At 48.7% G+C, this 12,512-nt stretch overlaps 2 protein-coding genes across 30 annotated transcripts in view; one reads left to right on the top strand and one right to left on the bottom strand.

The window, feature by feature from the left end:
- The window catches only part of LOC118387152 (forkhead box protein N3-like), a 123,153-nt gene that overhangs the window by 83,320 nt on the left and 27,321 nt on the right, over positions 1–12,512 (bottom strand). The window lies entirely within an intron of this gene.
- Positions 4,447–11,262, top strand: LOC127931301 (serine/arginine repetitive matrix protein 5-like). Its single transcript, XM_052523329.1, has 2 exons — positions 4,447–4,459; positions 9,839–11,262. The coding sequence occupies exons 1-2, from the start codon at positions 4,447–4,449 to the stop codon at positions 11,260–11,262; spliced, it is 1,437 nt and encodes a 478-aa protein (XP_052379289.1).

Here is a 12,512-nt window from a genome sequence, read left to right as displayed (position 1 = left end):
ACAGGCTCGTCAAGGTGTGGCTCAGAGAGATTCTAGAGAACGTTACTGGTGTGACAGACTCGTCAAGGTGTGGCTCGGAGAGATTCTAGAGGATGTTACTGGTGTGACAGGCTCGTCAAGGTGTGGCTCAGAGAGATTCTAGAGAACGTTACTGGTGTGACAGGCTCGTCAAGGTGTGGCTCAGAGAGATTCTAGAGAACGTTACTGGTGTGACAGGCTCGTCAAGGTGTGGCTCAGAGAGATTCTAGAGAACGTTACTGGTGTGACAGGCTCGTCAAGGTGTGGCTCAGAGAGATTCTAGAGAACGTTACTGGTGTGACATGCTCGTCAAGGTGTGGCTCAGAGAGATTCTAGAGAACGTTACTGGTGTGACAGGCTTGTCAAGGTGTGAATCAGAGAGATTCTAGAGAACGTTACTGGTGTGACAGGCTCATCAAGGTGTGGCTCAGAGAGATTCTAGAGAACGTTACTGGTGTGACAGGCTCGTCAAGGTGTGGCTCAGAGAGATTCTAGAGAATGTTACTGGTGTGACAGGCTCATCAAGGTGTGAATCAGAGAGATTCTAGAGAATGTTTCTGGTGTGACAGGCTCGTCAAGGTGTGGCTCAGAGAGATTCTAGAGAACGTTACTGGTGTGACAGGCTCGTCAAGGTGTGGCTCAGAGAGATTCTAGAGAATGTTACTGGTGTGACAGGCTCGTCAAGGTGTGAATCAGAGAGATTCTAGAGAATGTTACTGGTGTGACAGGCTCGTCAAGGTGTGAATCAGAGAGATTCTAGAGAATGTTTCTGGTGTGACAGGCTCGTCAAGGTGTGGCTCAGAGAGATTCTAGAGAATGTTACTGGTGTGACAGGCTCATCAAGGTGTGAATCAGAGAGATTCTAGAGAATGTTTCTGGTGTGACAGGCTCGTCAAGGTGTGGCTCAGAGAGATTCTAGAGAACGTTACTGGTGTGACAGGCTCGTCAAGGTGTGGCTCAGAGAGATTCTAGAGAATGTTACTGGTGTGACAGGCTCGTCAAGGTGTGAATCAGAGAGATTCTAGAGAATGTTACTGGTGTGACAGGCTCGTCAAGGTGTGAATCAGAGAGATTCTAGAGAATGTTTCTGGTGTGACAGGCTCGTCAAGGTGTGGCTCAGAGAGATTCTAGAGAATGTTTCTGGTGTGACAGTGTTCCCAGTTGGACGTTGTTGAAGGGGTCGGTTGTCAAGGGGAGCGGAAGAGAACGTTTTATGTTGCCATGGTGGAAGGCAAGGCACCAGGCAGAGCCACGAAACATTATGTCTGACAGTAAAGTCATCTAATTTTACTGTTGCTATGACAACAAACTCCTTCCATTTAGGGCCTGTGTTATGAGTGACTGTGAGCCATGGCGAGGCGTTGTGAGCAGTGTATCTAGGGTTCTCCTCAAGCTCTAAATAAACTCTTCTACAATGTTTTACACAACCCCCCCGATGACAGAACAAGTTCAGACTTGATTTTGATGAGGAGCTGGAGGGAGGTGCATGAGGAGATGGAGGGGGGTGCATGGGGAGGTGGTTGGGGGGTGCATGAGGAGTTGTTTGGGTGCATGAGGAGGTGGAGGGTGGTGCATGAGGAGGTGGAGGGGGGTGCATGAGGAGGTGGAGGGGGGTGCATGAGGAGGTGGAGGGGGTGCATGAGGAGGTGGAGGGAGGTGCATGAGGAGGTGGAGGGAGCTGCATGAGGAGGTGGAGGGGGGTGCATGAGGAGGTGGAGGGAGGTGCATGAGGAGGTGGAGGGGGTGCATGAGGAGGTGGATGGAGGTGCATGAGGAGGTGGAGGGGGTGCATGAGGAGGTGGAGGGGGTGCATGAGGAGGTGGAGGGGGTGCATGAGGTGGTGGAGGGGGGGCATGAGGAGGTGGAGGGAGGTGCATGAGGAGGTGGAGGGAGGTGCATGAGGAGGTGGAGGGGTGTGAATGAGGAGGTGGGTTGGTGGGTGAGGGTGAGGGCACAGGGGTTCCCAAACGTTTTTGTTCCATGACCCCATTTTGATATCTGAAAATTCTTGTGACACCACCCGTGTGACATCTTTTAAAATGAACAGCCAATGTTTACTTTTTTACTTGGGGCTATGACAGTCAAAAGAGAAAAATTATAACAGTATTTCTGATTGTCTTCTCAACTCAACATCACATACTTGTAATATGGGGCAGTCAATTGCAAAAAGAGTGACATAATCTCTCTTATCTCACCGCCACTAATGAGATGGGTGTGCATGAAGCATGCCGCGTCGGAGCTTCTCAAAGTCAGCGTGGTCGACAGTGGGCGTGGTCGACAGTGGGCGTGGTCGACAGCGGGCGTTATCGACAGCGGGCGTGGTCGACAGCGGGCGTGGTCGACAGCGGGCGTGGTCGACCGTGGGCGTGGTCGACCGTGGGCTTGGTCGACAGTGGGCTTGGTCGACAGTGGGCGTGGTCGACAGTGGGCGTGGTCGACAGTGGGCGTGGTCGACAGTGGGCGTGGTCGACAGTGGGCTTGGTCGACAGTGGGCTTGGTCGACAGTGGGCGTGGTCGACAGTGGGCGTGGTCGACAGTGGGCTTGGTCGACAGTGGGCGTGGTCGACAGCGGGCGTGGTCGACAGCGGGCTTGGTCGACAGCGGGCGTGGTCGACAGCGGGAGTGGTCGACAGTGGGCGTGGTCGGCAGTGGGCGTGGTCGACAGCGGGCGTGGTCGACAGCGGGCTTGGTCGACAGCGGGCGTGGTCGACAGCGGGCGTGGTCGACAGCGGGCTTGATCGACAGTGGGCGTGGTCGACAGCGGGCGTGGTCGACAGTGGGCTTGGTCGACAGTGGGCGAGGTCGACAGCGGGCGTGGTCGACAGCGGGCTTGGTCGACAGCGGGCTTGGTCGACAGCGGGCGTGGTCGACAGCGGGCTTGGTCGACAGTGGGCGTGGTCGACAGTGGGCGTGGTCGGCAGTGGGCGTGGTCGACAGGGGGCGTGGTCGACAGTGGGCGTGGTCAACAGTGGGCGTGGTCGACAGTGGGCGTGGTCGGCAGTGGGCGTGGTCGACAGGGGGCGTGGTCGACAGTGCACAGCTCATCTCTGCTGTCACATCTAACCTGGATCTTTAGTTTTAATGCAGACACTGAATCCAGATTCACATAGATATGAACTGGTGAAGAGACCATAAGTTTTATGGTGCTTTCAAGACGAGGTCAAAGATGAGGTCAAATCATGAAGTCAATGATCTTCAGGTCAGAAAGTCAGAGCCCCTGTTTCTCTTATTTAACTAGGCAAGTCAGTTAAGAACAAATTCTTATTTACAATGATGTCATAGAAACAGTGGGTTAACTACATTGTTCAGGGGCAGAACGACAGATTTGTTTTACCTTAGCAGCTCAGGGATTTGATCTAGCAACTGTTCAGTTACTGGCCCAACGCTCTAACCACTTGGCTATCTGCCTTCCAAGATGGACTTCTGAATTGAATGACCATTCGACCAGCATGTTTCTTTCTGAGTTCACAGTTATCTTGAGTGCACTGAAGTTGGGATGTCTGAGATTTCCAAGTTCCCAGTTGTTTTGAACACAGCATTAATTCTCAGAGCGATACGGCATTGATTCTGGAACCAAAACTTCTCCGGTAGTGACCCATGAATGTGTTGTCTACAGCATCACATGACAGCTGTTTGATTTCACTTACAGGCCATGTCAACTGAACCAGGATCACATGCAGACAGACTGGGAAGTTGATCTTAAACACAGGAGGCAGCTCATAATAACGGCCAGATGCAAATGGAATGGTATCAAACACCTGAAAACCATGTGTATGATGTATTTGATACCATTCCACTGATTCGGATCCAGTCATTAACCACAAGCCCGTTCTCCGTCAACCTCCTGTGTCCCAAAGTGCTCTTTCAGGCGTTGGAAGTGAGAAGTCATCACTTGTGTGGGACACTTACTGATACTGTTTTCTGTTCTTTTCATTTCATAACATCCATTTTACATACATTGTAAATAACAACAGTTCCTCTTTCCAGTACCCCCCCCACACATAACCACCAGGCCTCGGTGGGAAATTGAACTTTGTCATGCTCTGATCTCATATCTCCACATAGTTTTGATGTAGTTTATAATTGAAGTTACCTGTTACCTGCAGTAGATCTCCGGGTTCTGTGCTCAGCTCTTTTGCTGCCAGTTGCTCTCCGTGTATCATACAATGGCAGAGGTAGACATCTTCATAACTAGAGTGCAGAGGTAGACATCTTCATAACTAGAGTGCAGAGGTAGACATCTTCATAACTAGAGTGCAGAGGTAGACATCTTCATAACTAGAGTGCAGAGGTAGACATCTTCATAACTAGAGTGCAGAGGTAGACATCTTCAGAGGCCTGCTCGCTGCCCGGCTGTGGATTGAGCCTCATCTGTACAAAAGCACACCATTCGATCCCACATGGATTCGCTCTTTCGTCAATATAGCCATGCTCAGGAATCGTGAGACAGAACGATGTCCTTGTGAATAGCATCCCGCAACATGTATAGCGAACAAAATTCAATGTAAGGGCATCTCGGGCCTCACAGCTACCGTTCATTTGGAGAGCATAAGCAGGGGAGTGTTTGAGTCGTTCAGTCAGAGCCTAAATTCATTATTTAACAGTGTTTTCTGACAAAGGTATTGATGTGATTTTCTGTGCCTCTGCCTTCCCACACATTGTTTTCAACATTTCAATTGCGGCCGGTATTATCAAAGTCTCTGTAATAGTGTGGTTTCACAGCGTAGTGGGCCTAGCCATTCACCGTGGAAATGATTCAAGTGTAGCAGTCAAGTGCGGCCTCTTCCCACCATCTAAGGGCACTTTCTCCTTCAATTTTACACTTTAGATTTTAATAATTTTCATTCAGAGTTTTCAGGTTACAATGATTTTGAGATACAAAGACAATTTTCAAATATATATTTTTTGTATATACAGTTGAAGTCGGAAGTTTACATGAACTAGTTTTTCAACCTCTCCACAAATGTCTTGTTAACAAACTATAGTTTTAGTAAGTCGGTTAGGACATCTACTTTGATCTACTTTGAGCATGACAAATGTCATTTTTACAACGATTGTTTACAGACAGATTAATTCACTCATAAATCACTGTATCACAAATCCAGTGGGTCAGAAGTTTACATACACTAAGTTGACTGTGCCTTTAAATAGCTTAGAAAATTTCTGAAAATGATGTCATGGCTTTAGAAGTTTCTGATAGGCTAATTGACATCATTTGAGTCAATTGGAGGTGTACCTGTGGATCCATTTCAAGACTTACCTTCAAACTCAGTGCCTCTTTGCTTGACATCATGGGAAAATCAAAATAAATCAGCCAAGAACTCAGAAAAAAATTGTCGGCCACATGCCTGGTTCATCCTAGGGTGCAAATTCCAAATGCCTGAATGTACGACTTTCATCTGTACAAACAATAGTATGCAAGTATAAACACCATGGAACCACGCAGCCATCATACCTCTCAGGAAGGAGACGTGTTCTGTCTCCTAGAGATGAACGTACTTTGGTGTGAAATGTGAAAATCAATCCCAGAACAACAGCAAAGGTCATTGTGAAGATGCTGGAGGGAACTGGTACAGAAGTATCTATATCCACAGTAAATCGAGCCCTATATCGACATAACCTGAAAGACCGATCAGCAAGGAAGAAGCCACTGCTCCAAAACCACCATAAAAAAAGCCAGACTTCGGTTTGCAACTGCACATGGGGACAAAGATCATACTTTTTGGAGAAATGTCCTCTGGTCTGATGAAACAAAAATAGATTTGTTTGGCCATAATGACCATCGTTATGATTGGATGAAAAATGAGGATGCTTGCAAGCCGAAGAACACCATCCCAACCGTGAAGCACGGGGGTGGCAGCATCATGTTATGGGGGTGCTTTGCTGCAGGAGGGACTGGTGCACATCACAAAATAGATGGCATCATGAGGCAGGGAAATTATGTGGATATATTGAAACAACATCTCAAGACATCAGTCAGGAATTTAAAGCTTGGTAGCAAATGGGTCTCCCAAATGGACAATAACCCCAAGCATACTTCCAAAGTAATGGCTAAAGGGCAACAGATTCAATGTATTGGAGTGGCCACCACAAAGCCATGATCTCAATCCTATAGAAAATGTGTGGATAAACCTGAAAAAGCAAGTACGTGTCAGCGATTGGGTGCAGAGTGAAAGCAGAGTGAAAGCAGAGTGAAATCAGAGTGAAAGTGAAGTGAAAGCAGAGTGAAAGCAGAGTGAAAGCAGAGTGAAAGCAGAGTGAAAGTGAAGTGAAAGCAGAGTGAAAGCAGAGTGAAAGCAGAGTGAAAGCAGAGTGAAAGCGAAGTCAGGCGCAGGACACAGGTATAGAGTAATCCACCTGAGTTTACTCAAAGAATAAAGCAAAGTTCCAAAGTGGTTAGAGCGTTGGACTAGTAACCGGAAGGTTGCAAGTTCAAACCCCCGACCTGACAAGGTACAGATCTGTTGTTCTGCCCCTGAACAGGCAGTTAACCCACTGTTCCTAGGCTGTCATTGAAAATAAGAATTTGTTCTTAACTGACTTGCCTGGTAAAATAAATCAAATAAAAAAGACTAGTCATTCAACTGAGACTGCTCTTCTCTGTATCACGGAGGCGCTCCGCACTGCTAAAGCTAACTCTCTCTCCTCTGCTCTCATCCTTCTAGACCTATCGGCTGCCTTCGATACTGTGAACCATCAGATCCTCCTCTCCACCCTCTCCGAGTTGGGCATCTCCGGCGCGGCCCACGCTTGGATTGCGTCCTACCTGACAGGTCGCTCCTACCAGGTGGCGTGGCGAGAATCTGTCTCCTCACCACGCGCTCTCACCACTGGTGTCCCCCAGGGCTCTGTTCTAGGCCCTCTCTTATTCTCGCTATACACCAAGTCACTTGGCTCTGTCATAACCTCACATGGTCTCTCCTATCATTGCTATGCAGACGACACACAATTAATCTTCTCCTTTCCCCCTTCTGATGACCAGGTGGCGAATCGCATCTCTGCATGTCTGGCAGACATATCAGTGTGGATGACGGATCACCACCTCAAGCTGAACCTCAGCAAGACGGAGCTCCTCTTCCTCCCGGGAAGGACTGCCCGTTCCATGATCTCGCCATCACGGTTGACAACTCCATTGTGTCCTCCTCCCAGAGCGCTAAGAACCTTGGCGTGATCCTGGACAACACCCTGACGTTCTCAACTAACATCAAGGCGGTGTCCCGTTCCTGTAGGTTCATGCTCTACAACATCCGCAGAGTACGACCCTGCCTCACACAGGAAGCGGCGCAGGTCCTAATCCAGGCACTTGTCATCTCCCGTCTTGATTACTGCAACTCGCTGTTGGCTGGGCTCCCTGCCTGTGCCATTAAACCCCTACAACTCATCCAGAACGCCGCAGCCCGTCTGGTGTTCAACCTTCCCAAGTTCTCTCACGTCACCCCGCTCCTCCGCTCTCTCCACTGGCTTCCAGTTGAAGCTCGCATCCGCTACAAGACCATGGTGCTCGCCACGGAGCTGTGAGGGGAACGGCACCTCAGTACCTCCAGGCTCTGATCAGGCCCTACACCCAAACAAGGGCACTGCGTTCATCCACCTCTGGCCTGCTCGCCTCCCTACCACTGAGGAAGTACAGTTCCCGCTCAGCCCAGTCAAAACTGTTCGCTGCTCTGGCCCCCAATGGTGGAACAAACTCCCTCACGACGCCAGGACAGCGGAGTCAATCACCACCTTCCGGAGACACCTGAAACCCCACCTCTTCAAGGAATACCTAGGATAGGGTAAGTAAGGGTAAGTAATCCTTCTCACCCCCCTTCTCACCCCCCCAACAAGATTTAGATGCAAGTGGCTGTTCCACTGGTTGTCATAAGGTGTATGCACCAATTTGTAAGTCGCTCTGGATAAGAGCGTCTGCTAAATGACTTAAATGTAAATGTAAATGTAAACAATTTAAAGGCAATGCTACCGAATACTAATTGAGTGTATGGAAACTTCTGACCCACTAGAAATGTGATGAAAGGAATAAAAGCTGACAAATTCTGACATTTCACATTCTTAAAATAAAGTGGTGATCTTAACTGACCTAGAACAGGGAATTTTTATTAGGATGATTAAATGTCAGGAATAGTGGAAAACTGAGTTTAAATGTATTTGGCTAAGATGTATGTAAACTTCCGACTTCAACTATATAGTACACAGTATATACTTTTTTTTAAATTTTGGAAATTCTCCCACGACTCCATTTTCATATCAGGTGACCCCATGTGTCGCGGCCCCTAGTTTGGGGTCCGCTATTCTAGCAGCTTGACAGACAGACAGACAGACAGACAGACAGACAGACAGACAGACAGACAGACAGACAGACAGACAGACAGACAGACAGACAGACAGACAGTATTCAGTATTCACAACGTAAACCTCCTTTCTCTATTATGTGAGACACGTGGACCAAGTGTTTACAAGGGTGAAGAGGTTAATGAACTCCTCAGAGAGACAGTCTATTTACAGGGTGTTAAACTGACTTCAGGTCAGTAAGGTTCACATGATTAATATGGTCTAATGGAGAAAACATTCATAACTACAGACCTTAGAGTCTTTACAAAGTATTTAGTGAATCAGCCAATGAAGGGAGAATAGAATGAAGATAACAGTAGGTCTACAGGTCACCCAACTGGGCACACACTTGTTGAATCAATGGTGTTTCCACGTCATTTTAATGAAATGACATTGAACCAACATGGCATAGACAGACGTTGAATAGACGGTTGTGCCCGGTGAGACTGGTCAAACACTATGGAGGGAATAGGATGTCGCACGGGATGCAACCAATGAATATAAGAGTAGACATGAGATGTCAACATAACTAAATACAGTAGCAGGTTGGGAGATATTACTCTGAGGAGGGGATGGGAGTTGTATTGCTGTCTGGCTGATGGTTGGGATAAACCCAGGACTGGGGATCCACTGAGGCAAAACTAATCTGGAGGTCTGATGACAATAAGAACAACCTTTATCATTCTCTACACACCACTGAGAGAGAGAGAGAGAGAGAGAGAGAGAGAGAGAGAGAGAGAGAGAGAGAGAGAGAGAGAGAGAGAGAGAGAGAGAGAGAGAGAGAACGAGGGCGAGAGAGAGAGAGAGAAGGAGAGAGGACCAGAGAGCGAGAGAGCGAGAGAGACGGATTGAGAAAATAATAACCTCCTGTATGTCAACATTGGTGTAGGAAAGGTTGTGGTTTTCTCCAGCTTCAGTCCATGAAATCAGTTTCAGTTTCCATTTCCTGTGTTCCCTTGACGACAAATATCAGGGCTCCACGGGGCACACATGTGAGGCTGAGTTGACCAGTGGCACGGGATAGTCCAGTGTGTGTGTGTTTGTGCCTCTTTGTGCCTCTAGCCCTGCCACAGAGCATAGGGAGATATGAGATGGAGGTCAGGGGTCATGGTGTCTCTCAGAGGGCTGTCGACCCTGTGGCAATATTCTCCTCAGAGATGCCCAGCAACACACAAACACCAAAGACTCGAAACACCAGAAACACAAACACACACACCAAAGACCTGAAAGATCAGCAACACACAAACACACACACCAAAGACCTGATAGATCAGCAACACACAAACACACACACCAAAGACCTGATAGATCAGCAACACACAAACACACACACCAAAGACCTGATAGATCAGCAACACACAAACACACACACCAAAGACCTGATAGATCAGTAACACACAAACACACACACCAAAGACCTGAAAGATCAGCAACACACAAACACACACACCAAAGACCTGAAAGATCAGCAACACACAAACACACACACCAGAGACCACAGATCAGAGACCACAGACCAGAGACCACAGACCAGAGACCACACACCAGAGACCACAGATCAGAGACCACAGACCAGAGACCACAGATCAGAGACCACAGACCAGAGACCACACACCAGAGACCACAGACCAGAGACCACAGACCAGAGACCACACTCCAGAGACCACAGACCAGAGACCACAGACCAGAGACCACACTCCAGAGACCACAGACCAGAGACCACACACCAGAGACCACAGACCAGAGACCACAGACCAGATACCACAGATCAGAGACCACAGACCAGAGACCACACACCAGAGACCACAGATCAGAGACCACAGATCAGAGACCACAGACCAGAGACCACAGATCAGAGACCACAGACCAGAGACCACAGACCAGAGACCACAGACCAGAGACCACAGATCAGAGACCACACACCAGAGACCACAGATCAGAGACCACAGACCAGAGACCACAGATCAGAAACCACAGACCAGAGACCACACACCAGAGACCACAGACCAGAGACCACAGACCAGAGACCACACTCCAGAGACCACAGACCAGAGACCACACACCAGAGACCACACACCAGAGACCACAGACCAGATACCACAGATCAGAGACCACAGACCAGAGACCACAGACCATAGACCACAGATCAGAGACCACAGATCAGAGACCACAGACCAGAGACCACAGACCAGAGACCACAGACCCGAGACCACAGACCAGAGACCACAGACCAGAGACCACACACCAGAGACCACAGATCAGAGACCACAGACCAGAGACCACAGACCAGAGACCACACACCAGAGACCACAGACCAGAGACCACAGACCAGAGACCACAGACCAGAGACCACAGATCAGAGACCACAGACCAGAGACCACAGACCAGAGACCACAGACCCGAGACCACAGACCAGAGACCACAGACCAGAGACCACAGACCAGAGACCACACACCAGAGACCACAGATCAGAGACCACAGACCAGAGACCACAGACCAGAGACCACAGACCCGAGACCACAGACCAGAGACCACAGACCAGAGACCACACACCAGAGACCACAGACCAGAGACCACACACCAGAGACCACAGACCAGAGACCACACACCAGAGACCACACACCAGAGACCACAGACCAGAGACCACAGACCAGAGACTACACACCAGAGACCACACACCAGAGACCACAGACCAGAGACCACACACCAGAGACCACAGACCAGAGACCACAGACCAGAGACCACACACCAGAGACCACACACCAGAGACCACACACCAGAGACCACACACCAGAGACCACACACCAGAGACCACAGACACCAGAGACCACATACCAGAGACCACACACCAGAGACCACAGACCAGAGACCACATACCAGAGACCACAGACACCAGAGACAGAGAGACAGAGATAGAGCGGGAGAGAGCCAAAGACAGAGAGAGAGAGAAAGAGATGTAGATCGAGAGAGAGAGTGAGACACAGACAGACACAGAGAAGAGACGGAGAGAGAGAGAGAGAGAGAGAGAGAGAGAGAGAGAGAGAGAGAGAGAGAGAGAGAGAGAGAGAGAGAGAGAAACACACAGACAGAGAGAGAGAGACACACACAGACAGACAGTCAGAGACAGAAAAAGAGACAGAGACAGAGATGAGAGAGAGAGAGAGAGAGAGAGAGAGAGAGAGAGGCCTAAACATCAGCGCCACAGGTAACTTCCACAAAGCTGTGAACGATCTGAGAGACAAGGCAAGAAGGGCATTCTATGCCATCAAAAGGAATATAAATTTCAACATACCAATTAGGATCTGGCTAAAAATACTTGAATCAGTCATAGAGCCCATTGCCCTTTATGGTTGTGAGGTCTGGGGTCCGCTCACCAACCAAGACTTCACAAAATGGGACAAACACCAAATTGAGACTCTGCACGCAGAATTCTGCAAAAATATCCTCCGTGTACAACGTAGAACACCAAATAATGCATGCAGAGCAGAATTAGGCCGATACCCACTAATTATCAAAATCCAGAAAAGAGCCGTTAAATTCTATAACCACCTAAAAGGAAGCGATTCCCAAACCTTCCATAACAAAGCCATCACCTACAGAGAGATGAACCTGGAGAAGAGTCCCCTAAGCAAGCTGGTCCTGGGGCTCTGTTCACAAACACACCCTACAGAGTCCCAGGACAGCAGCACAATTAGACCCAACCAAATCATGAGAAAACAAAAAGATAATTACTTGACACATTGGAAAGAATTAACAAAAAAACAGAGCAAACTAGAATGCTATTTGGCCCTACACAGAGAGTACACAGCGGCAGAATACCTGACCACTGTGACTGACCCAAAATGAAGGAAAGCTTTGACTATGTACAGACTCAGCGAGCATAGCCTTGCTATTGAGAAAGGCCGCTGTAGGCAGACATGGCTCTCAAGACAAGACAGGCTATGTGCTCACTGCCCACAAAATGAGGTGGAAACTGAGCTGCACTTCCTAACCTCCTGCCCAACCTCACTTGCTTTGGCAATGTTAACACATGTTTCCCATGCCAATAAAGCCCTTGAATTGAATTGAATTTAATTGAGAGAGAGAGAGAAACACACAGACAGAGACAGAGACAGAAAACTAGACAGAGACGGACACAGAGACAGAGACAGAGACAGAGAGAGAGA

The sequence above is a fragment of the Oncorhynchus keta genome, chromosome 8, assembly GCF_023373465.1.
Source record: "Oncorhynchus keta strain PuntledgeMale-10-30-2019 chromosome 8, Oket_V2, whole genome shotgun sequence".
In the NCBI taxonomy this organism is placed as follows: Eukaryota; Metazoa; Chordata; class Actinopteri; order Salmoniformes; family Salmonidae; genus Oncorhynchus; species Oncorhynchus keta.
This window is presented reverse-complemented; position numbering and strand designations above follow the sequence as displayed.